General features: G+C 36.3%; 2 protein-coding genes across 4 annotated transcripts in view; one reads left to right on the plus strand and one right to left on the minus strand.

The window, feature by feature from the left end:
- Positions 1–314: 314 nt before the first annotated feature.
- Positions 315–26471, minus strand: LOC129423933 (uncharacterized). Of its 2 annotated transcripts, XM_055180474.2 has the most exons (4): positions 26347–26471; positions 2626–2757; positions 1689–2295; positions 315–1396 (listed from the first exon to the last, which is right to left on the minus strand). In XM_055180474.2, the coding sequence occupies exons 2-4, from the start codon at positions 2713–2715 to the stop codon at positions 387–389; spliced, it is 1707 nt and encodes a 568-aa protein (XP_055036449.2). In that variant the 5' UTR covers positions 2716–2757; positions 26347–26471; the 3' UTR covers positions 315–386. The 2 variants fall into 2 exon arrangements, with proteins under 2 accessions (XP_055036449.2, XP_055036447.2); XM_055180472.2 differs by lacking the exon at positions 26347–26471 and having other exon boundaries at positions 2626–3025.
- crb2a (crumbs cell polarity complex component 2a) overlaps positions 7718–27183 on the plus strand; it is a 33815-nt gene continuing 14349 nt past the window's right edge. For both annotated transcript variants that reach the window (XR_012371216.1, XM_055180471.2), the window contains exons 1-2: positions 7718–8014; positions 26041–26700. Coding sequence is in view for 1 of the 2 variants with exons in the window: in XM_055180471.2 (XP_055036446.2) it covers positions 7921–8014; positions 26041–26700 (754 nt within the window). In the remaining variant the exon portion in view is untranslated. The remainder of the gene's footprint in view (positions 8015–26040; positions 26701–27183) is intronic.

Below are 27183 nucleotides of genomic sequence, written 5' to 3' on the forward strand. Positions count from 1 at the left end.
GACAGCTTATAAAAATGTATTTCTGGGTTTTTTGGCTTGTTAGCTGTATACACTGTCACACAGCAGCTCCTAGGCACCACTCAGCCCCCCGTTATAAGCCAGAAATGACAAGGAGGCGGCCTCTCGCAATACAAAGTCAATGGAGACGGCCGGACCGCCCTCCCCCGGTGGGCGTGGCCCCCAAATCAGCATAACCGCGCCCCTTCTCTATGGTTTCCATCAGCTGTGTGCTCATCGTAATTTATAAAAATTTTGTGTTCGTCAGAAAAAAAAAATAGCTAGAACAACACGAGGGTGAGTAAACGATGACACAATTTTCTCCCTCTTTAAATATCTCTTTAATGCAAGACAAACACTACTGCTAAAGTGTGCACTAGGCTAAGATGCTATGAGATTTGTTCTTCTGTATGTTTCTTCTGGTGAGCTTGAAAACCTCCCAAATAAGCGAAACTCAGTCCACAGGTAACGCAGTGATAAGGTTTCTCTCCAGTATGAACTCTCTGATGGGTTTTCAGGACATCTGATCGAGCAAACGTCTTGTCACACTGAGAGCATTTGTAAAGCCTCTCTCCCGTGTGAATTCTCTGATGCTGAACTAAGTTATTACGTTGACTGAAACTCTTCTGACAAACATTACACTGATAAGGTTTTTCTCCGGTGTGCACTCTCTGGTGATCTTTAAAATGGCGTGGATCAGAAAAGGCCTTTCCGCAGTAAGAGCAGAGGTAGGGTTTCTCTCCGGTGTGAATTCGCTCGTGGCATTTAAGATGGCATTTTTGAATAAAGCGTTTATCGCAGTATGAACACTGATAGGGTTTCTCATTAGTGTGCGTTTTTTGGTGGTCTAATAGATTATACGATTGCCTAAAGGATTTACCACATTCACTGCATTGATACGGTCTCTCATTGGTGTGTAAAAGCATGTGATTCTTCAAATGGGTCATGTAGCTGAATCGCTTCTCGCAGCAAGTACACGCATAAGGTTTTTCACCCGTGTGAGTTCTCTCGTGAGCGACAAGATTTCCTTTGGTACGGAAGGACTTGTCACAATCGCCACACTGGAAATCCTTTTCACTGTTGTGTGTCTTCACGTGAACTTTGAAACTGGAATTTGTGGTAAAAAAATCCTTCCCACAATGCTCACAGTGAAACTGCTTCTTCTCATTTCTTTTGTGCATGTTTAAATGAAGCTTCTTCTCTTGAAAGGTAGGAAAGCTGATCTTACATTTCCTGCACTTGAAGATTTTCTGTTTGGTGTGTATTTTCTCATGTCTCGCTAAGCGTCCCTTTGAGATGAATGTCTTTTCACAGATATTGCAGGAAAAAGTTTGTGCCGCCGCTTGTTTTTTTGATGTGGAGGCCGTTTCTTCGTCGGAACTTGAATCATTGTTTGCATCTAAAACAAAGTACAAGAAGGGTTAGCAACCACCAAGTATTTCTTTATCAGGAAACTTGTTTTTAAATGCTTTAAAAAGTTCAACTGAAAAGATTTTACTTAATAGAAATATTAATATTTGGTTAGCATGTTGATTTACAGTATGCGCCCCTAAATTTTCTGGTTGCACCCCTACAATTTTCAGTTGGGGGCCACTGTGCTCCTAGTGAAAAAAGTTAGTCTGGAGCCCTGATTAGAAACTTTTAGTGCGCCATGCATGAAACAGGATCTCACATGAAGAGACCTTACATACCTGAAGGAATAAAAACATCATCATCTTCATCATTCTCAACATTCTCATCTTCATCATTCTCCTCCTCTTCAGTCAATTTCTCAATTGTGGTTTCTTTCTCAACATTCTCGTCTTCATCTGTCAATTTCTCAAGTGTGGTTTCTTTCTCAACATTCTCATCTTCATCATTCTCAACATTCTCATTTTCATCAGTCTGATGTTTCTCAAGTGTTGTTTCTCTTCTCATCTCCATCAGGTTCCTGCAGTCCACCAATTTGACCGAACACATCTTCAGGGGCGTCTCCAGGATCGGTTTCTCCTCTTCAGTGTTACAGACAGACTCCAGAGACTCTGTAGAGATTTGAACAGTAGATTTATCATCCTGTAAGTCTTGATTACTGTCACAGGCAGTCTCCTGAGCAACTGTGGGGTCTGTCTCAGTAAAACAGAGTAAAGTGAGACTGAGCTCTGAGTCCCGCGTGTGTGTGGATGTCTGTTCAGACAGATGTTTGTCCAGCTGTGGCTGTGGTGTGGTCTGATCTTTGTTGATCGGCAATGAATCCAGACATTCAGTGGCGGTCCTATCAGTCACACGCAATGATGATTGACACAAAAGTTTTTCCAGCTCCTGACAAAAAAACATCACACAATTACACACACATAGCAATGCTGCACATGGCATCACTTTAAATATATATATATACAGTATGACAATGAGATTATAAACAGTATTGCATATCAATGATTAAGATATAAACTTGCCATCTGTTATTTTCAGATCACTTTAAAAAAAAAACTTAAAGGCAGACTAAAATCTAAAGCTTCCTGTTATAAAATGTTTTTATTCAAACGCGTGGTGTAAAACAGTACTTTAACGGAGAATCAGAATAATTTAAAGAAGTTGATAGGAAGTGACATTAATTTAGAAAAGAAGCTTGATGCTGATTCAAGTACGAACCTCATCTCTTGATCTCAGCTTTTCCTCCAGTAACGCTACCTCTTTCTTCAGCTGAGAGATTTCTGTGATGAAATCATCGATATCCAGCATGGATAGATCAGTACCGATCGATTTACAGCATATCACATCCACCTGCTCCTCCATGATGTATATCCGAACACAAAAATACAGAAAGTTACTGTTACATTAGATAGAAATGCATGTAGACAGAGCATACAGACACAACACACGACACGTGATCGCGTTTTCTTTCCCGGGTTTATCGGCGGACAAAAGAGCAGCAGAGCGCCTCCTACTGGACTGGAGACAGAACACCGTTTTTTAAAGTCAATCTTGAAAATAATTTCTAAACACATAAGAAATGTATTGCTGAAACACGCCAACAAGACTGTAAACTACGTAGTACTGAATTGCAGAGTTGCATCGTTAAACAGTTTTTCACCATTTCTGTGTTCAGGATTATTTAAAACGGTGGCTCAGTGATCTGCTATGGAGCTGCTTGCGCATGGCCCCGCCCCTAAGGTTGTAGCGGAGCTTTCCCTGTGAGAAGGCGTGGTTTCAGTGCCGAAAGAAAGCGGACACGCCCCCACCGCTTGAGAGCAGAGAATGCTGCCTATTTTCCAAGATTTTAATAACTTATTTTAATTAATTGGCGTTTTTCCAGCATTCAGATTTGGTTGGGTCGTTATAAGCACATATTTCTGTGGTGTCATTACAAACCCAGAACACATTAAAATATCTGACTTTACAGGTAGTTTTTTCACTACTGAAAAAAGAATACATACAGCCAGGAGGTAGGCCAAGCATTACACAACTACACCCTAAAAATGTCTGGGTTATATTTGACCCATTATATGTAAATATTGGACAGAACACATGTTGGGTTAAAACATTACACCATGCTGGGTTAAAATGACCCAATGTTGGGTCAATTTTAACCCAGCAGTGTTCTGTCCAATATTTACCCATTATGGGTCAAAAATAACCCAGGCATTTTTTGAGTGTATATTTTTCTATATGTAAAATATTTAATAAGTAAAAATATATTTATTTATTAGCATATCTGAAAAATAGTCATTAATTTAATGAATTCATTCATTCATATAAATTTTTTCTCTCTGTAGAACCAAAAACAAAGGTTTAGTTTATTTGCATTTATAAATATAAAAATGTAGCAAGAATTAAACTTAATTTAATAAAATGATTTTCTTTTATTTGAGTGGCGATAAGTAAAACCACACAAACCATTTTCCAAGCCTAAAGAAAAAGTAGACGCAATATTTTTGATTATAAATCTAGTCTAATCTTTCCATATCCTTACATAAGATCATTGCTCAGAGAAAAGCCAGTTAAAGGGATAGTTAACCCAAAAATGAAAACTTAATTTGCTCACTTTCATGTTGTTACAAATGTATGTTGTATGATTTTTTGTTTTTGTTTTGATGAACACAAAGAAAGATATTTTGAAGAATGTTTGTAACCAAACCAACCAGAAGCCCCATTGACTTCCATAGTCTGAAAAAAAGAATACTATGAAAGTCAATGGGGCTTCTGATCGGTTTGGTTACAAACATTCCAACAAACATTGTATTGTAGAGGTTTTCATGTATTTTGGAAGCGTGACTTGTATATTTGTGACGTAATTCTGTATAAACAAAATAAAGTAGTGATTCCAAAAAGAGACATGAAATGTTGGGGAAAATCTATGTAGGCCATTTGGGAATTGAAAAAGAGTGTAAAAGTGTAAAAAGTCATGTTTTGGACTATTGTGTCACATGCCAAATATCAACTCTGTACTATAAATGTACTAAATGCAAGGCCCATATGCTTTAGCATTAAAATGCACAAATAAACCTGTCACATATATCTTTCATTCAGTTACTCTTATAATCACACTGTGCAGAAAGCAGTTTCTGAAGGGTTTTTGCATGTAGATGTTCCTGTGGATTATCCTTTAGAGAATTTAGGGTTACATTTTGGGGGTCTTGCTTACACCAATGCGACTCTTGTAATCCAGCCATGAGCCATCTGTGATGGTTTTGCTGAACCTGTTGGGGGGTGTTGATTTGTTATTTTGCAGATGACTGTAGGTCTGATTTAATCTTATTAAACTCCATATGGACCAATTTAACTGAGATTTAATTAAGATCCAGCCTGCATCATGACTACACTGTCATGGTCAAAAATGGTTAAAAAAACACTGGGACAGCACCCTTTGAAAAGGTCCTAATATGTATTATTTGGGTACAGCCATGCACCTTTGAGGTACTAATATGAACTCTTAAGGTGCAAATGTATACTTTTTGAAAGGGTACCGTCCCAGTAACAGCTAGAAACCAATTGTGGCTATTTGGATTTTTTTTCTGACAGTGCATATGGTGAAATCATCTTTTACAGCAAATTTAAACAGATTGAGTATTTTCTGCATGAAAGTATTAAGGGCCTCACATTTGTTAAATATTGGGCAAACGGTTAGCCTTTATTGTTTGCTTGGCTACCAAAAATCAAAAGTCTTCAGGAAATGGAAATTTTTTTTATGTGTTATAAATGAATATGATGACTGAATGTTTCTCAGATTTACAAATTGTTTCGCTCATTCACTATATTAAACCAAGTTAAGCTTTAGACTTCATTGTCAGTAATATAAAGAACAGAACACTGAACTGACTGCTGTAGATAAACCACAAATATCTTACTGATATCTCATGCGAAGTACAGGATAGAACTGAAAACACGGAGTGGTTTGAGAACTCAAAGTATTCAGTTAAGGGGATATTTTACCCCCCAAAGAAATTGTCATTGGCTTTACATACATTTGAGCTGTGTCTTTTTATTCAACCCGGTCTCAAAGCAAGTCGTGTTATATTAACGAAAATTTTGATTAATTTATTCATGTTTGCTGACACGAATTTCCGCTGTTTTTCGTGTCTCTGGAGACGAATGTCTTTTTCGTCCTTCCCAGCACGAATTTCTATCAATGGCTTTTCGTGTCTGTGCCACGACTTTCTTTATCTTGTCATTTTATATTTAGTTTTCTCATCGTTGTTTTCTACTTTTTGACCATTGTCGCTTGGGGTTTGGGTTAGAATCACTTTCTGCAACTTCCTAACCCAAACCCCATCTACAGGCAAGAATAGTTTTAAAATAGGATGAAAAAATGTAGAAAACAATGCATAAAATTACATCCTAACGCAAACCCCAAATCTAACCCTAACCCCAAGCGACAATGATTTTAAAATAGGAAAGAACGATGAGAAAAAATATATAAATCACACGATAAAGAAAGTCGTGCGACACGAAAAGCGATTGATAGAAATTCGTAAGGGACGAAAAAGACATGACACATTTGAGATGCTAAATCAGCATGAGGCTAAATGTGTTTAACTGACACCATTGAAGTTTCCGGATATGACACATCAATGCTCTTGTAGGGCAGATATGATTTTCTAAGCACTTTGAAGGACAAACATTTATGACACAGAAAGACTAAGTCAGCATACTGAGTATTTGTCTGTTCATATCTCAAGGCCAGTGGACATTGTTACATGCTGTTAAACTAGAGTCACCATCCAGAAACAAAACACACACACACACACACACACACACACACACACACACACACACACACACACAGTCATGGACACCTTATTCAGAAAACAAAACAGTGTGAATTCAGTTTCTTCTTTTTAAACAAAACATGTGATGATTCACAAATACAATAAATGTGATGTGATTATTTGTGTTTATCATCTCATCTAAACATTATGAGAACTTCAGAGAAACACACACTTTACATAAACGTTTGATCTTTTATAAAGTATAGCAAACAGCTTCAGTAATAACTGTGTGTAATATGATATTTTTATAATATAAAAATGTTTTGAGGTTATTATGACTTCACTCATACAAAAAGATACAAAAGTTGTCACTGGGGTGGACCTTTTTTTCAAAAAGTACAATTTTGTCCCTATTATGTTACATATGTATCCAAAACGGTACATATTAATTAAGACCTTTTAAATGCACCGTCCCAGTGACAACTTCTGTACCTTTATTCTGAAAGTGTATTAAACTGGTTATTGATGAAAACCGCTGTTCATTAAAAAAAAAAAAAAAAAAAAAAAAAACAGGTGACTACAAATAGTTGTTTCGTACACAGAAAAGAATAAAGACTTAATACATATGGACCTGTGATACCTAAAACTCAGCAGGATGCAAGATCTTACAAACTCATTGTACAAAGTTGGAAAAAAAATCAGCAGGGAATCACTTAAAGGGATAGTTCACTTTAAAATGAAAATTCTGTCATTATTTACTCATCCTCGTGTTGTTCTAAACCTGTATGAATTTCTTTTTTCTGATGAACACAAAAGAAGATATTTTGAGAAATGATGGTAAACACACAGCAGTAAGTGACCATAGACTTTCATAGTAGGAATACAACAATATGATGGAATTTAATGGGTACCATCAACTGTGTGCCGTCATTTATCAAAATATTTTCTTAGTCATTTATCACAATACTTCCAAAATATTTTTACCTACTATGGAAGTCAATGGTCACTTACTGCGGTGTGTTTACCAGCATTTCTCAAAATATCTTTTTTTGTGTTCATCAGAAAAAAGATATTCATACAGGTTTAGAACAACATGAGGATGAGTAAATGATGACAGAATTTTCATTTTAAAGTGAACTATCCCTTTAAAGAAGGGTTTTTGTATCGTCTTAATTTGTGAAAGAAAATACTTAGGCTTAGTGATTTCTTACAAAATAAAGTATGAATTAACAACATTATTTTGAAATAAAAAATCTCATCATGTCTTCTGTTGTCTATCTATCCGCAACAGTGTAACTCTGTGTCTGTATTATTTTGTTTCCAGCAATGTTTCAATATTTTAACTTTATGAAACATTTTGAGGACATCACTAAAGAAAGCTTTTATCAGATTTTCCCTAAAGTACTGCATACACAAATACACACCGAGTCCTGGTGAAGTCCACTTCGGGTTTTCTCGCCCCTCCTCTTTCTCTCTCTCTGGGTGATTAGTGATGTAAGTCTCTGTGTGATTGGGTGAGAGGGTGTTAGTCTCATTACCGTCTGTGCTCAGAGTCTTACTGCTCTCTGATGCTGTCCAGAGGAACTTCATGTCAACTCTAAACGCTTATAGGAATTACAACCAACAGAAGAGATTTGAAGAATCATACAGGAACTTATAACTTAAAACTGATTTCTGAAGGTTGTGGCACTATGAAGGACTCAAAAAGACATTAAGCCGAAGGGACATTTGCTTTGGGATGTTTGGAGTGTCTCACGTCACCATGGAGATCAGGAAAGTCCATCTAAATGGTCACAGGATACTATTCCTCACAATGATGATGTTCAAATGGGGTGAGCGCTCTCTATTTTTGTTGGTACTTACAGAATTTATATTAAAAGCAAGATCTCATATATGTTAAGATATATAGGGAAGATATGTACTGTATGTTGACTTCTGCATGATAAACATATAAGAACAATAATGGAAAAACTTTTGAGAGTAAAAAATGACTCCAGTCAGTCTTAAAGGGCCGATGACTTAAAAAGGGTTAAAAGTAAATGTTTATGAATTTAATGGAAAAATGCAATCAAAATGTGATGTTTTGAAAACTTTACGTATATAGATTTATAGTTTATGGTTGTTTTTCTGTGCTCTCAGAGTCAAGAGCAACAGGTTGGATGTTGTGTGAGCTCATATAGGTGATATTTCCAACAAATTTTACTCTGCTTATATAAATGTACAAAAAAATCAAATGCATATTCTTATCCAAATTCCAAATATATATATATATATATATATATATATATATATATATATATATATATATATATATATATATATATATATATATATATATATATATATATATATATATATATATATATATATATATATAGTGCTGGGCAAACAAAGATTAATCGCGATTAATCGCATATAAAATAAAAGTAATTTTTGGCATAATATATGAGTATGTGCTGTGTGTAATTATTATGTATAAATATATACACACACATTCATGTATGTATTTAAGAAACATTTACATGTTTATATATATTTATTTATATTTTTATATATTCTATATTAAAAATAAATTAAAAAAATAATATATAAGTAAAACAATTCTGAAATGAATATATGAATGTGTGTGTGGTTAAATATACACAATAATTAGACACAGTACACGCACATATATTATGCAAAAAATCACTTTTATTTTGTATGCGATTAATCGCGATTAATCTTTGCCCAGCACTAAATAATATATATATTTAATATATTATATTATATTTATATTATATTTAAATCAATAATAAGCCATTGAATACTTTTGATTTTATATTGTGCAACTTGTTGATCACTAGTTTTGTAATTTTTCTGACCAAAGATAAAAAAACTACCATGAATACCTTAAACAAACCCTATAAACATTAGCATCAGCACTGACTTCAGTCCAGAAAAATGCTAAGCGTTCGAAATTTAACAATCTACTAAAACTTGTAAATAATTCAATTATTTACAAGACATCTCATCTACCCGAATTTCATTCATATGAAAGCATAAAAGTCCATCATCATTGTGTAATGGTCAGATATTTATGTTTTCTTGTTTCCTTCATATCCTCTGATCTGTAGTTGATATGAGCGGTGCGTGGTACAGACAGGAGTTTGGGGGAGGTTATTCATCCCTGTCTCTATTTTCCCTCCCTCTGTCCATCCAGTCCGATTCTGCCCCGCTCTCAGGCCGCTGTCTGACACAGAAAAAGTTTTGGGGGTGGGTGCCATTGTTTCCCGTTGCCATGACAACGTGGCTGAGTCATTTGGAAGCGGTGTGAGGGAGGAATTCATGTTAAGCACTTTTAGCCGAGCTCTGTTTGCTTTTGCGTACCGTAGGCTTAACGGTCTTTCATCCGATCACACGGTCAAGCTGTGTTTTCTGTTGATCATATATATGAGGGATATTAAAGTGGATGATGATACATCTAATGTTTCATTAGTGGTTTTGAGATGCTTGTAAACACATAAAAGTAAACAGGGCGTTTAATTGTGTGTAAACATTATTGTTGGGTTTCTTCATGTGGTGTTGTTGGCCTTGGGATTATCTTAGCACATTAATAGCATTAATAGTGGTGGGTCTTTCGGTCTACAATGTAATTCATTACACTGTAAAAAATACTTTGCTGCCTTAAAATGTCTGTTGAATCAACTCGGATCCACAAGTCATTTCAACTTACTATTATTTATCTTGACTAGAGATGAGTTGTTATAACTACAGGTGAGTTGTTATAACTTATAAAATTAAGTCGACTTTTCTCAACTATATTTTATAACCCGTGGCAACTCATCTCTGTTGACATGACTTGTAAATCTGAGTTAATTTAACAAAATATTTTAAGGCAGCAAAGTATTTTTTACAGTGTTTACATTTGCATTAAATTTATGCGTGCGGCAGATGCTTTTATCTAAAGTGACTTACAGTGCATTACAAAGGTATACATTTTTATTAGTTTTGGGTTCGAACTCATGACCTTTTGCGCTGCTAACGCAATGCTCTACCACTGAGCTACACTCTCAAATGCTGGGTTATTTTAAAAAGGGGCAAACCTAACCCATTGCCCTGTATAAGTATAACCCATTGCAAAAGATAAGTTAAACCATTTCAACTTGTTTTTATAAGTTATTTCAACTTATTACAGGTCAAAACTTAAAAAAAGTTGGTTGAATTGACTTGCAAAACCAAGTTGTGATTCTAAAATGATGATTTATAGTATTAAGGAAAATTTGATCAATGTTTTTGCTCCAAACGAGAATTAATAGTTGATGTTGGAATCAACATGAATTTAGACTACTCTCTTAAAAATAAAAGTCCTCTCTTATTTTACAATTCATAGCATAACCTTAATTGTAATTTTTTAAACCTATGCTGTCTTGTTTTAACCAATTGTAAGGTCAAATATAAGCATTTTCTGGGTTAATTTAACCCAATGTGACCCAACACTGCTGAAAAGTGTATACAGAAGCACATTTACATTATTTACTTTGCAAAAGATTTTGCATTTGTAAATAAAGTTTGTACGGTATTGTGTATTTCTTGTAAAGTCATAATGTTAAGATGCAAAAGTATTTTAGACTTTGCAATAATTTGTAGGCATTTTCAAAGTTTTTCCCCATGAGATTATTACACACTTCAATTTTAAAAGTCAAATTTTAAATGCCCCTTACGAATTTACAAAAAAAAAGTAATTTAAAGTGCACACATCCGCATTGTGTTGGCCAGGTGCGAGATCAAAATGTATGTCAAATAATGAAGAGGAAATCCACACAATGTTCTTCTCCCTTTATTGGCAACGTTTCAATCAAAAGATGAAGCCTGATGAAGATCTTTTGGTCACCAATGGCGTCCATTCATTGATGTTAAAAAGTTAACAAATGCAAATCATAACTGATCTGCAGGGCTTTTTAAGTCTCAGTTTGTCAAATAACATGAGGTCTAAGACTCAAAATGCAAGTGAAGGTTATTTTAATATACTCCCTGTTCTGGTAAAGCAAATTTGCATGACAATGTTGCTCTGGTTAATGTCTACGTGTTGCCTAAGTGGATTTAAGTGTTGTGTAAAATGGAAACTTGGTAGGCACTTACATTATCGCTTAGCTTAGTCAGAACTCATCATCCTGATCTCAGATGTTGCTGCCGGGTCTGAACTATAGCAATAGACCACTGTGCCTGAAGTGTACAGACTATTAAGAGTCAATGAGGGACTTATGTGTAAAATTGTGGTCTGAATTTGTGGTCTGCATCAAGCACTAAGAAAAATGCATGGGGGGATCCTGGAATTCACATGACTTTTTCAATGAAAATATCTACAATGCACCCTGCCCCCTCTCTTAATCCCAACATGCACGCAGGGAGGGAACAAAACCTTCACACGGCAGGACAGAATAAATTCACGAGTTCACTACGCTTTAGAGTCAAAATGATGCTAATGAGCACGTGAGGCTACAGATAGAGCTTACATTGATGCTATTAAATAAATAAAATTATTTATTTAAATAAAAGTATAATTATGTGGATCAGTTAACAAAAACATAAACACCTGTATTAAATATAGAAAGTTAATGTTTCAGTTTTTCCACAAAAACAATTGTCTCTCTTTAAAATACATTAATAAAGAGATTAAAAAAATGCAGCATGAAGTTAAAACAACATAAAATAAACTATTAATTCTCTTTTGGAGCAAAAATGTGAATACAATTTTCCTTAATACTACAATCATCATTTTAGAATCACAACTTGGTTTTGCAAGTCAATTCAACTACCTTTTTTAAGTTTTGACCTGTAATAGGTTGAACTAACTTATAAAAACAAGTTGAAATGGTTTAACTTATATTTTTATGTTACTTTAACTTAAATTATGTTGATTTGACAAAAATGCTTGCACAAATTTTATAAGTTTAATTAATTTGAATATTACAATTAAGGTAATGCAATGAATTGTAAAAAATAATAGAGGACTTTTATTTTTAAGAGAGTAGTCTAAAATCATGTTGATTCCAACATCAACTTTTATTTCTCTTATGGAGAAAAAACTTGGATCAAATTTTCCTTAATACTATAAATCATCATTTTAGAATCAAAACTTGGTTTTGCAAGTCAATTCAACTTACTTTTTTAAGTTTTGATATGTAATAAGTTGAAAAAAATTACAAAAACAAGTTTGGTTGGTTTAACTTATATTTTTATATTACTTTAACTTAACAAATTATGTTGATTTGACAAAAATGCTTCCACACATTTTTTAAGTTTAATCAATTTGAAAATTACAATTAAGGTAATGCTATGAATTGTAAAAATAAAGTTGAAACAACTTAAGCTAATTCAATTTTTTTTTTCATTTATAGCAACTCTTCACCAAGAAAGTCGAAATTTAAGATTGATTAAACTTAAAAATTAAAGTGCAACAAGGATTTTTTTACAGTATAGAATAACAAAGAATTGCGAATACTCTTAAGAATAAAGGTGGCATCAAAGTTTTTCTTTCTTACCTTTTTATTTCAGTGTAAAACCATAGTTAAACCATGGTTTTGCCAATGGTAATCAATACTGTACTTTAAAAAACATGGTAACTACAAAAAAAACATGGTAAATTTTCGTTAATAACCATGAATAATGCTTCTTCTATGACAACATTTAGGACTTAATGTATTTTTAAGAGAGTAATCTAAAATCATGTTGATTCCAACAACAACTATAATTCTCTTTTGGAGCAAAAACATAGCTAATATTTTCCTTAATTCTAAAATTATGATTAATAGTATCACATGGAAGGACCGAGCATGCATACAAACACATACACACACTCCTCCTATGCCTGGGAAAATAAACAGATCACAGGTTATCTCAAAAGTCCTGTCTCACATCACCTCACAGCTGCCCTCTCTCGCTCTCTCTGAAATCCATCTGTCCCCACCCATATCTCTGTATAGACGCAGAATAATCGTGTGTTATCTCATAGGGCTGATCGTCTCCCAATCACTTGACCCCTGACAGATTTCACAGATTTTACAGTCAATGCATTAAGTAAACTTGAAAAGATTCATACAGTATGTTAATGGTGCATCACCATTTTACTAAAAAGGTGTAAAAACACGCACACACAAACAGATGCAACCCCCTCATACATACAATATGCAACCCTTTTAAATAGTAAAACTAACCAATCACACCCTCACAGCATGAACTCAGGCACAAACAGGAGTGATTGACAGTTACCTAAACGTAAGGGGTGGTGTTTTGTTTGATTGACAGCTGGTATCAGCGCGTAGAGCGAGTTAGTGTGTGAGGTAAGAGCAATAGTTTCAGCTCTTAAAACATGCATTGTTAACATTCCTCCAGCGTTCAAGATAACCTAAAACATCACACACATCCAGAGTATTAAATAGGACTGAAGACAGCTACGTCAGGAGAATGTCCCTGTCGGATGAAGACCAGAGACGCTTGTGAAACTCCGGCGTGTATCATCACAGACACTACTACACCACTTACTCCACCTTAAATCTAAACGTGTCATACATCTGGATGTTGTCCACATACCAACAAGCTTAAGAGAGCACAAATATGTTAAAATGGAATGTGGGCAGACATATACACTGTCAAAAATAAAGGTACGAAGCTGTCACTGGGGCAGTACCCTTTAAAAAAGGTCCTAATATGTACCATTTAGGTACAAATATGTACCTTTAAAGGTACATTTTGGTAGTTCAAAGTACTAATATGCACTCTTTGGGTACAAAGGTGTACCTTTTTGAAAGGGTACTGTCCCAGTGACAACTTTTGTACCTTTATTTCTGAGAGTGAAGAGAGGACGTAATCCTACTGACATCAATCAACATCTAAAATGAAGATTTCTCTCTATAGCTGTTGAAACTTTGTATGCGGAAAGCACCATTGTATAGCACATCTCATATGATTGCCTCCCTAAAACGAATCGCTTCATTATTTCCTCACTTTTGATTTGGCTAAATACATTCGCATGTACTGTATGCATCTGGTAGATGCTTTTATCCGAACCTACTTACACTGCATTATAAGGTAAAGTATACATTTTGTATTAGTATGTGTGGTCCTTGGGTTCAAACCCATGACCCATTGTTAATGCAATGCTCATATATACCAAATGCATACAGTACAGCTACGTCTAACGTCTCAAAAATGTGTGATATAAAAACATTTAGGACTTTCTTTATAATTTACGATTTGCATTGCATTAAAATGAACCCAAATGGCATCTATTGTAAAAGATACAAAAAATATTAAGTATTTATAATATATATATTATACATTATAAATTATATATAAAAATAAAAATGTATATACACATTTAAATATTTCTAAAATATTAAACATGTATGATGTAAACAAAAACTTTTATTCTGCAAACGATTACTGCGATTAATTGATATGCAGCTCTAAAAATGTGTAAAAAAGTCTATATAACACATATACTCTTTAAACATCAAACAAATATTTGGTTGTCAAAGTTAGTTGGTAATGTGATTACCTGCTAAGACACCTGTCAGAAATAAGCCATCACTAATATATACCATTAAGGTACAGTTATGTGACAGATATAAGTCAACCCTTTAGGGACAAAGGTGCACTTTTTAAAGGGCACCTTTATTTCTGATTGTGTATGCACTTCATTTAGCAAATTTATCTATAAATCCTAACAAAAATGTGTGACCATGGACAACAGGACCAGTCATAAAATGGACCACCGTCATTTCCACTGATGTATAGTTTATATAGGACAACATTTGTCTTAGATACAGCTCTTTGAAAATCTGGAATCTGAGGGAGTAAAAAAATCAAAATATTGAGAAAATCGCCTTAAAATCTGACTTTTTAAGTGCTATAATTGGGTCCTCAGTGCTTCTATCAACCTAATAAATGTGAAAAAGATCAACCCAGTGACTTAGTTTTGGTAAATCATTCTCTGCAAGCATGTGAAAAAATTGGTCAATGAAATTTGGCTCCCCCTGTGATGTCAGAAGGGGATAAACTGCCACAGCACAGCCTTTTGGTACAGAGATCAGCTTATTTACATTTAAAAGAACACACCAAAAACAGCACATTTTTGCTCACACCTACAAAGTGGCAATTTTAACATGTTATAATAAATTATCTATAGGGTATTTTAAGCTAGAACTTCACATACGTACTCTGGGGACACCAAAGATTTATTTGACATCTTCAAAAAGTCTTATGAAATGTCCCCTTTAAAGTTCCCCATAGCAACACATATTGCTAATGATACATTTTTTATATATTTACGGTAGGAAATTAACAAAATATCTTCCTTGGAGCATTATCTTTACTTAAAATCCTAAGAAATAATTTTGTCCCATACAATGCATAACCATGTGACTTATAACTGGTTTTGTGGTCCAGGGTCACATCTGGTACACGTTGGTAATTTAAAAAAAAATCAAGTCAAAACTCAAACATGTTTGTTAACCACCAAGAGATACCACCGTCTTATGTAATTATCTAATGTAGTGACACATGTGTGTTTAAGTGTCCAGCAATCATTTCCTTGATAATTATTATGGATCCTTGTTGCCTTTGTGTTGTAGCTTCTCTAATCATAAATGATCTTTGGACGAACTGCTGGTGGCATTTTTGTAAGTCACTTTGGATTAAAATGTAATTGTTTTAGACTGGGAAGAAAGAGCGAGAGTGTTTGATTCCCGGAAAGGTTAAGAACATTTGATACAAGTGGACATGTGTGAGGTTGTGCCAAGAAACCACGTGTTACACGTTTTGGCTTACTGTAAAGAAGCTTTAGTGACTCTACAGCTGCCAAGACACTGAATGTCAAAAGGACCATCCAATGGGCATCTTCAATTGTTGGATGATGCTGGGACTTTCCTTTTCATTTCCTTCTTGTGTTTCATTTACTGTTTAAGCTGCTTTGGAGCAAACAATAACAAGCAACATCAGTATTGTAAAGAGGTTTTGGAGGGATGTCCTTACTGTATAGAGTCTAATTGCTAACAAGTAAGAAGACAGGAAAGCACAGTCTGAGGTCACAAAGCTGCCTGGCTTACTATTGAGACCAACCTAAAGCTGGTCTGTTTTACACACCACACTGAGAGGATTATAGTCAGATCGGTACGTGAAGTTAAAGGCCTGCTCAATCTCTGAGTGCGTTTACATGCACAGTCTTACGCCGATTATGCTTAATAAACTGATAACAAGTGGGGTCATGTAAATGCGTGAAATGGTTTTCTGTAATCGGGGAAAGCCCATAAACGGCGTAAGGAAAAACCGATCGGCACAGGTAGTTTTTTGCTCATTACCCCGATTTCGCGTGGCATGTAAACACCTTTACCGGCTTTCTCACGGTTTTGTCCATGTGCGCATGTCGTGTGAAAGATAAACGTCAGACGAGGAAGTAAGCGCAAAGTAACTCATAAAAGTCTCAGCTCTACTAAAGCAGTTGGCAGAGAAACTGCGAAAATAAAAACTGATGTTATATTTACAGGTTCTGAAGACACGAAAAGAGATAAAACAATATAGCTCAAGATAGATAAGTCGTCGGCTTTTTGATCGACTATTATGCACTATAGGCGATGATGTCACTACCTGCGAGAAACCGGACAAATCTCCAAGTCCCATGTAAACGCAGTAGTCTGCATAGCCGGTTTTTTGATTTGCCTGTAAACGCATGAAAACAGTTTTTTATAATAAGCAGTTATTGCTAGTTATCCGCTTATTCTGTGCATGTAAACGTATTCACTGATGATGCTCAACATTAACTACACTCTTAGGCTATGTCCACACGAAGCCGGTGCATTCCCTATCCGATATTTATTTTTTCCTTGCTCTAAAAAAATAATCCGTAAACACGAAACCACTGAAACCGGCTGAAAGCGGTTTAGTATATATGCCGGACCAGTATGGGGTGCTGTAATTCTGCCACAGATATACACTATACACGTAGAAGAAGACTTTGAGCATGCGCATAACCAACGTATGGTGTTGTCCATTATCGCTTGTTGGTCACCACAATTGCATAGAAGCAATAGATTTTGCTGTAATAAAGCTAGTAGGCTTTAGTAGCTTCTGTAGCACGAACACAATCACGTAGTCTGCCGTTATTGTTGTTGCTGTTACGTGTGACGCTTCCGACACGTGAAGTGATGACGTTTTCGCTTCACAAAATATACGGATTGGCTGTACAGACGAAACCGCAAGGGTGTCGGTTTCAGATTTATCCACTTTAGGACCCGGTTTCAAAAAATAGCGGATTCACTCTCCCAAAACGCCGGATCCGTGTGGATAAAACGCCAATACGATAACAAATTTATACGTATACGGTGATACACGTCTCCGTGTGGACAGCCCCCTAGAGGCTGTTTATATCTGGTATTAGGATGAGTTTTGGTCAATCGGATCACAGGTAGACGAGAGAGACGCGTTCACGTTTTCACCTGATGTTTTAATCCATTTCTTTGGTCCACTTTCGACCGCTTCTATCATGATAACTTCTAGGGGATGGTCTGTGGGCAAATCCTTATAACACGAGCTGGAGAAATGACAGGTTTAAAGGGACATTCCACTTTTTTGAAAATATGTTCATTTTCCAGCTCCCCTAGAGTTTAACATTTGACAGTCCTTCCAGAAAAACGCAGAGTTTTTTTGTGATTGATGCGGGCAAAAATCCTCGATTTTGCGGCACGTTTTATTAAAAAATGCGATGGAATATGCGGGATATTAATGCAATTTATGCGTTGGAATTGGGGGAATTTGCGAAAATTGTGGAACTTGCGAAAACTGCGGAAACTTGCAAAAGCTGCAATGATATTCACGTCACATAATCACGTCACTTCATAACGTTCCCATGGCAATAGAGGACATGGCTGCGCTTTTGGAAAGTAAATGAAACATTTTTCAACTTTCTGCTAATATATATATATGACTTTTTGCTACAAAACTGCGAAGATTATGAAATCATGCAAGCCCTGCATATTTTGTGAGCGGAAATATGTAATTAATGCAGCGAAAGTGCGTCGTATTTGGAAAAAATGCAGCCCCACATAAATATGCGGACTTTGGCTGATTATGCAATATATCGCGCGATCGCACAATTGCGTTTTTCTGGAGGGACTGATTTGATTCTTACCATGTTGGAATCCATTCAGCCGATTTCCGGGTCTGGTGCTAGCACTTTTAGCATAGCTTAGCGCAATCCATTGAATCTGATTAGATTGCTAAGAGCACCTAAAAACAACATTATTTTGTGTATTTGGTATAATACAATGTGTTCGCATGGTTAAAAAAACACATTATTTTCCACATACCGTACATTTTCGTAGCTCCAGATTACACTCTCTTCCTGAAACGTACAGATTTCAAAAGCTCTGCGTCCCTGATTGGCCAGCTAATCTGTACGTTGTAATTGGTCTGAATACCTCTGACGTCAGCCGGAAATGTGACGCTCCTTATAGCATGTTTGAAAGATTCGCTCACAATGCAATTCTAACAGGAGTTCACTTACAGGCTGAGTACAAAGCAGGAGGAATTATGATAATGTCGGTCTTCTCTACTTCCCCAATCCCAGAAAGTAAACTGTTGCCTAGAATCCGTGTGTTTGTTGTAATCCAAGAAAAGAGATTTACGTTGGAGACGATAACTTGCGCCGTCATTTACTTTGGGGTTCGTACCTTTGCATATTGTTAACATGTACTAATACACACTTACACACTAAAGGAAGTGTAAAATCGTGAATCGGACAATAGGTGCTCTTTAACATCCGAAGAACCTTTCTTTGTGGTAATTTTTTTAGATTATTAAAAGGTAATACATTTTTTTTAAAGAACCTTTGACTGAATTGGTAAAAAATGGTTCCTATATGCTATGGCAGCGCTGCACACACAAATAATGATAAAAGAGATGTACAATATAGATTGCATGCACTGTAAGTCCCTTTGGATGAAAGCACCTACCAAATGCATACATGTGCATGCATAAACTGAATAGAAAAAGGCCTAAAGTTTATGTTGTTTATTATAATATTTTATTAACCATAAGCATGGACCTGCCTCTTATCGATAGTCTGATTGTACACCTGATTCAGTTGCTCCTTATGCCTTTTTTTATTCCTAACAGTACAGACAGAAAATGACATCAGAGGTAAACAGAAAGTGAGAGAAAGAAAAGGAGGGAGGAGGTAGATCTGGGGTCACAGAGGTCAACATCCCATCGTCACTGGGTCAAATTAGCTTAGCAGTAACTATGGAAACTAAGACTAACACAGTGGACACTAGCTGGGTCAGTCCGACTGAATGTCCGGACCGGGGGTGGGGTGTCTGATGTAACACTGCATCCCATATGACAGAAGAACCAAATGACTTGTAAAGCTTTGTTTCATGTCAGCGCAGCTGCTAGTAACGGGCAGTAAAAATTGGATAGATACTATAATTGGTTTCTATAGAGTGATCTTTTCACACAGCGACAGGTGTCACGAACAAGCATTTAAAAAGGGTTACACTTCCTTCCAGAATTTTTTTTTGTGATTGTTGTGGGCAAAATCTTGATCTTGCGTCAGGTTTTCCTAAAAAATGTGATGAAATATGCAGGATATTTATGCAATTTTATGCGATGAAATTGGGGGAACTTGCAAAAACTTTTGCAGCTTTTCAATGATGTTCACGTCACATAATTACATCACGTCATAACGTTCCCATGGCAACAGGGGACATGGCAGCGCTTGTGTGAAGTAAATTCACGTTTTTCTGGAGGGACTGGTCAGTATTAAATATAGATTAAAGGGATTGTTCACCCAAAAATGAAAATCCTGCCATCATTAACTCTAGGGCTGTGTATCGCCAACAATTTCCCGATACGATACGTATCCCGAAACAAGGGCCCCGATACGATGTGCATCACGATACAAGACTATTTTGAATTACATTTTTGTTTAGAATTTAGTAACATTATTACTATTATTGTTTATTGTGCATTGAATAAGCAGTGTTGTAACAGTTGTCTTTTTGCCATTCATTTATTAGCTTTTGGGGTAACTCATAGAAATTCTTAAAATCTCAGAGTTAATTAACTTATGTTTTTTTAAACAGTTTTACAAAGAAAAAGCGTCTTACTCTAGGCATTATATTTGTCTCTCATTTCATTATTCTATATCTATGAATATATGTGTAAACATGCAGTCAGACTTAAAACTATTTAGTAGAAATCAGATTATTAATGTGATAGCTATGGTTTGAAGTAGCTCTGTATCTCTTCTCAAGATGTACACTTTTCACATGCAAATCTTTGTCGTGTTTCTTCTCTAATGCGTTAGTACTGTTTTATAAGAGAGCGACTAATAAGTATAGGCTAAGATATCCGCACTTTCATACTGAACTCATTGATTTTAAATACGCGTGAGAGAGAGAGAGAGAGAGAGAGAGAGAGAGAGAGAACGCGGCTCGCAGACACGTGCACCAGCAAGACAGACACGTAAAGTGAAAGTATACCCCGCTACCTTTAACTCTACGTACTCCGCGGGACACATGCGTCCTTTACATATGGATCACGCATCAGCAGCGATTGGTCACGTTACTTTAAAAAGTGCATCTGAATCGATACGGAAGGTACTGTATCGATGCACGCATCATCAGACGTCCATGACGATGTATCGTCGTATCGATATCACAGCACTAACTCACCCTCATGTTGTTCTAAACTTCTCTGAGTTTCTTTATTCTGTTGAACACAAATGAAGAAATTTCGATAAATTATACTGAAATTTGGTATCATGATACCCATTCACTTCCATAGTATTTGTTTTTTAAACTACGTTTAAAGAACTTTGTTGTTATTTATTCTTAGCGGAGTTAACCGGAAGCTACGTGCGGACCACGACAGCCGCTTGTTTATGTTGTTACTGCTGAAACCGTCTATAGTCCTAGCCATATCTGCCTAGAAAATTGCAACTTTTAATTTTCCATCGGTCTTAGTACACAATCTAAATAGAAAAGAGTTAAATAGGAAAAATATCTAAACTCTTTGGTTATTTTTAGCACGATGCTAATGGTCTAATCAGAGTCAATGGATTGTGCTAAGCTATGCTAAAAGTGCTAGCGCCAGACCCGCTGAATGGATTCCAAAACGATAAGAATCAAATGTTTAACTCTAGGGGAGCTGGAAAATGAGCATATTTAAAAAATAAAGTGGAATATTCCTTTAAAAGGTACAGTTTTGTACCCTTTATTTTCTTGAGCGTGTAGATGTTAACACATTCATACTGTAGGCACGCACAATAGCTTTAATTTTTTTATAGCTTTCTCGTATCACCTGAAAATGAGAAAGAAAACCTTCATTGAAGGAGAGACCCAAACCATATCTAGAGACCTTATTATCAGAGATTTAAAGAGTAACTAAGCCCTAAACCAACTTTAATGATCTGTAAGAATGGGGCTTTATTAGTGCTGTTCATTGATTTGAGTAACTTTTTTAAGATTTGGTTATAAAGTGTTTCAATGTTAGAATATATGGTGTAAAAACGTCTGAGTGCTGCCCTCTTTAGGTTGAACTGTGGCTACTGCAGTTGAATTTTCCTATTGGATGTTGCGGATCTACGTGACGTAAGTTGTACGACATGACGTAAGCAGGTTCAAGTCACCACACCCTTGTTACGTTCTCACCACACCCTTGGTACGAGCTCAGTGTCTCCATTGGGGTCTACCACTGATCTATATAAATGACTGGATTGCGCATAGAACGCTTAATGTAACAGCGTGAGGTGAAGCCAGCGCAGAGTTCGAGCCGCCATCTTGGTATACCCAACCGGCAGAGGGCGTCATTGACTTCCATTCAAAATTATGTTTTAAATTCACCCGCTTTACAGCGTATCAGTCACGCAAGATTATTTTTAGGATATGTGTACGTAATTAACTGTTAATTCTGGTGTTATTTGCAATGTTTATGTTTTAATCGGTCAGGAAATGGATTTATAAAAAAACGTTAAGGTGAGTGTGTATGCTGCATTCTGTTAATGACACGGGTATAAATAAAGTTTTTTGACATTCAGCTACACGGTCAGCGTTATTTCTCTAAATAAGTTTAGGTAACTTGTAAGTTTAGATAACATAAAACCAGCAAATTATTGCATGCACATACGGTACAAAGTATGATTATTTATTTAGATTTCAGAATGAGCACGTTTGTCATTAATCAGTCCCTCCAGAAAAACGCGATTGTATATTGGATTGGATATTGCATAATCAGCCAAAGTCCGCATATTTATGCGGGGCTGAATTTTTTCCAAATACGACGCACTTTCGCCGCATTAATTATGTATTTCCGCGCAAAAAATATGCGGGGCTTACATGATTTCATAATCTCCGCATTTTCGTAGCAAAAAAGTCACATATATATTAGCAGAAAGTTGAAAAATGTTGCATTTACTTCCCAAAAGCGCAGCCGTGTCCTCTATTGCCATGGAAACGTTATGAAGTGACGTGATTATGTGACGTGAACATCATTGCAGCTTTTGCAAGTTTCCGCAGTTTTTGCAAGTTCCTCAATTTTCGCAAATTCCCGCAATTCCATCGCATAAATGGCATAAATATCCCGCATATTCCATCGCATTTTTTAAGAGAACGTGCCGCAAAATCGAGGATTTTTGCCCGCAACAATCACAAAAAAACTATGCGTTTTTCTGGAAGGACTGATTAATACTAAATATGCTGCGGTCTGTCTGCTGATCTGATACTGTAATGAAGATGAATGTATAATAACTGATTAAAAACTAAAATGTACAACTTTCAGTAAATAACTATGTACATGCTTAGGACGTTTGTGTTGTAATAATGTACAGGGTAACTTCAGATATAAAAGCGAAGACTAGTAAAGTGATGTTTTATCATTAAAATCTGATCGCGTCCATTGATTTAATAGAATGTTTGGGTATACCAACATGGCGGCGCGGTGGCGTCATATTTGTGACGTCATGCGCAATCCAGTCTTTTATATAGATCAGTGGGGTCTACCCACTTTTCTTGCATTTTTCAAATATTGCCAGTGGGTGGAGTCAGGCTCTGACCAGGGGTTAAGTTACTCTTTAAGGGTTGGTACCAGTAAGCCATCACCTGGCAACCATCCAGATCACCCCAGCAACCACTTAGCAATGCATTAGGAACCACCAAGAACACCCCAGCATCTGCATATCGCTGCCACGACAACCACCAAAAAATGTAAAAGAATTGAGTTTTTAACGGTAAAGAATAAATAAGTGTGTAGATATTTTAGATTACCTTGGCCTTCTTTTGTATTAATAAAAATAAAAAAGCAAACTTAGATAATTTTAACTTTAATACATTACCCTTAATATAGAGTAATAAATCAGTGTATGAATCAAAATCAAAAAGTCAAAGCTACCTGATGGTGTTTGAAACATGGTCACTGCTTCTCTCTCTCTCTCTCTCTCTCTCTCTCTCTCTCTCTCTCTCTCGTGTAAAAAGCTTACGCTAAATCTACCTGAGGAACATCAGATCAATTAGAACCTACACAGCATTAATCTCTTTCACACACAGTGTTAACTAAGAGTCACAGCACGCATGATGGCAAAATCAAATTATCGGATTTGTGTGATTGTAGCATTGACAACTACTTACTAGCATCTAATAGGAACATTTGGTACAAAGATACACACAGTTTCCTTTACTTAATTTTTTGAAACATTTTGACAAAACACTTTCTTTCCAGTCCATTCCTGCTACAAGCACAACTCATATTTATCCACATGGACACACACGGGCACAACACTTCATTCCTTTTGCTCATTCATTAATATCTTCCGCCTGAATGAATGTTTGGGATGAAGCCTGATCAAAGCCAGTTTAAGGGGGCCAGGGCACCCAGTGCTTGAGAGTTAGGTGGGGGTGTGGAGTTTAGGGGGACGAGGGGCCCAATGAAGGTTAAGGATGGGTGGGCCACACTAATGGATCCGAGCGGTGGGGGCAGAAGGTCGAGGTCAGGGAGATAACAGGAATTTGGAATGACTCAAAGAGCTCTCGCGCCATTGGTCGGATTTTACGGGAAAATCCCGGTGAATGCCGAGCACCTCATTCAGCTTGTACAAAGACATGTGCGCATATGCACAAAACATGCAATTTACTGCATACAGATGCACCAGGTCAAACTTTTTGACATACATTTCAATTTTGACCTTTTAGTTCAAAGTTTAAATCACCTTTTTGAGGGTTGTTAAATCTAACAATGATAAAGAGCAACTCTTAGATGGGCCTGGTTTGTGTAATGCTGACATTGAAGATTTTTTTACTCTTTGTTCCTGAGTATCACTGTGCCTCCTACATTCAGATTTTACTATTATTTGAATGTGGAAAGTGTTTCAAAAACTTTTGAATGGTGGTGTATATTTTTATAAAGGAATACTCCACTTTCATTAAAAAAAATCAATTTGTCATTCAAGTTGTTTATGACTTTCTTTATGTCTTAGAATTTAGAATTTTTTTTTTTTTTTTTTGAGGAAATCATTTCAGGATTTTTCTCAATTTAATAGACATTATTGGACCTCAACAGTTCACAGTTTCAATTCAGTTTATAATTACAGTTTCAACGCAGCTTCAAAGGGCTCTAATCAACCCAACCGAGCCATAAGGGTATCTTATCTAGCAAAAAAATTTCATTTTCGCCAAGAAAAATAAAAATCATATACTTTTAAACCAAAATTTGTGATGCGCCTAGCGGTCCTCTTTCTTCACACTTGGAAACACCGGAGCGGTAGTTTCGAATACGTTGTGCGTGACCTTTCGACGTGATTATGCAATACGCAAGGTCATGCTGTGCAGGTAAAAGTAGGGATGGGTTGATACCACTTTTTCCATAACGATCCGATACCTGAATTCTGATTATCAGCTGATACCAATCCAGATCCGATCCTATTATTTTTCCTGATCCATTTAGAAGTGTAATAAATATATACGCACACATATACAGACAAAATCAGGAAATCGGAGCGGCCCCATTAGTCCGATACCTGATCCAGCAAAAAACGACAATCGTTTCACTAGATAGGACCTTTATGCCTCGGTTGGGATCCTTTAAAGCTGCGTTGAAACTGCAAATTTAACCTGAATTGAAACTGTGAACTGTTTTGGTCCAATAAATCCCCAGTTCATGTATCAAATTAGGACTAGTTTATTATTATTTATAATACATATTTTTTATTATGGTTACTTTACAAAGAGACTAAAAATTATATTTTTTGCATACTACATAACATTTTAATTTAAAGGGGGCATATCATGAAAATCTGACTTTTTCCATGTTTAAAGGACAAATTTGGTATTTTACACTTAAAGCCCTATTTTCAGATTAAAGACACACCCAAAACAGCACTTTTTTGCGGTGATTGTGGCAATTTTAGCATGCTGTAATACATTATCTGTGGGATATTTTGAGTTAAAACTTCACATATGTAGGCTACTCTGGGGACACCAACAATTTATTTGACATCTTAAAAAAAGTCTTGTGAAATGTCCCCTTTAACTAAATGCATAATGTTGTGGGAAAGTTATGCTTTTCATTTTAGGTTTTCATTTTTTATTTTTAGCCTATTAATCAATTTTTGTTTGATGCAAACTTTCATTTTTCCAAAAATGTTATTTTGCATTCAAACAATATGTGGAGGACCCCTAGTAAAACTACCACAAACCCCCAAGGGTCCACGGACCCCCTGTTGAAGACTTATGAGACGATATGAGCCTAGTCTTATCTCATGATGCTCATGCAGTTATATTAATCTTACAAAAAAACATTACTAACAGACACAATAATAAATCTGTTGTTTCAGGTATATTCTGTTCAGGGTCATCTGATTTGTGTGCATCATCACCGTGTGGGAACGGGGCGACATGCGTGGACACGATGGACGACTACGTATGTCTCTGTTCACGTGAAGGTATCCGGTACGCAGGAAAGAACTGCGAGGAACTGTACGACGCGTGCGTGTTTGCTCAATGTGAAGGTTGTGTGAGTGAACCGGGCTCAGAACACTACACGTGCCCGGGTGACGTCAACGAATGTGAAAGTGGACCTTGCGTGGGTTTACTTTCTGAATGTGTGGACGAATTAAACGGTTACAAATGCCTGTGCCCACCTGGATTTGGAGGAGAGAACTGCAGCCGTCGTATTACAGATTGCATCGATGAACCCTGTTTGAACAACGGTACCTGTAGGAGGAGAGTGGATGGATTTGAGTGCACCTGTCCTGACGGTTTTCAGGGAGAGACGTGCGAAGAGGACGTGGATGAGTGTGCGTCGCGCCCCTGTCAGAATGGCGCCATCTGTCTGGATGGAGTGAATAAGTACCTCTGCTTCTGCGTGCCGGGTTACCAGGGAAACAACTGTGAGATTGACATCAATGAGTGCGCATCCCGACCTTGCTGGAACAATGGAACCTGCATTAATGAGAAAGATCGATATATTTGTGAATGCCTACCGGGATATACAGGTAATATGTCTGAATGTGTGTTTCACTCAACTATCATTATCTTTTTTTAGAAATATGCAATATTCACTTCTCATTGAGAATGCAAATAACTGTAACAGTGTCATAAAGAAATGTAAAAAATAAAAATAAAGGTCCCAAAGCTGTCACTGGCAGTACCCTTTAAAAAGGTCCTAATAGGCTTTATGCCCAGCTGCACTACTTTCTAAACTTCAGCCAGCTCCTTGTTTCCTGTCTGCCATTATTGGACAAACTGATTAATCCAGGTGTGTCTGATTATTGTTGTTGTGACTACTGAGGTCAGGCACACCTGGATTAATCAGTTTGTTTGTGACTACTGAGGTCAGGCACACCTGGATTAATTAGTTTGTCCAATAATGGCAGACAGGAAACAAGGAGTTGGCTGAAGTTCAGGAAGCCTATTTGTTTGTAGCCTACCATTTATTTACAGATATTATTGGTACCAATATGTAGCCTACTTTTGAG

This window comes from Misgurnus anguillicaudatus, chromosome 9 (assembly GCF_027580225.2).
Source record: "Misgurnus anguillicaudatus chromosome 9, ASM2758022v2, whole genome shotgun sequence".
NCBI classification, from domain to species: Eukaryota; Metazoa; Chordata; class Actinopteri; order Cypriniformes; family Cobitidae; genus Misgurnus; species Misgurnus anguillicaudatus.

What these genes read in the sequence shown, in the direction of transcription:
- LOC129423933 (XM_055180472.2), bottom strand. Translation starts at nt 2,769, where the DNA reads ATGGAGGAGCAGGTGGATGTGATATGCTGTAAATCGATCGGTACTGAT. An exon ending in AGCTGAGATCAAGAGATGAG is followed by an intron (nt 2,296 to 2,625) that starts GTTCGTACTTGA and finishes TTTTTTTGTCAG; the next exon opens with GAGCTGGAAAAACTTTTGTG. An exon ending in TGATGTTTTTATTCCTTCAG is followed by an intron (nt 1,397 to 1,688) that starts GTATGTAAGGTC and finishes ACTTTGTTTTAG; the next exon opens with ATGCAAACAATGATTCAAGT.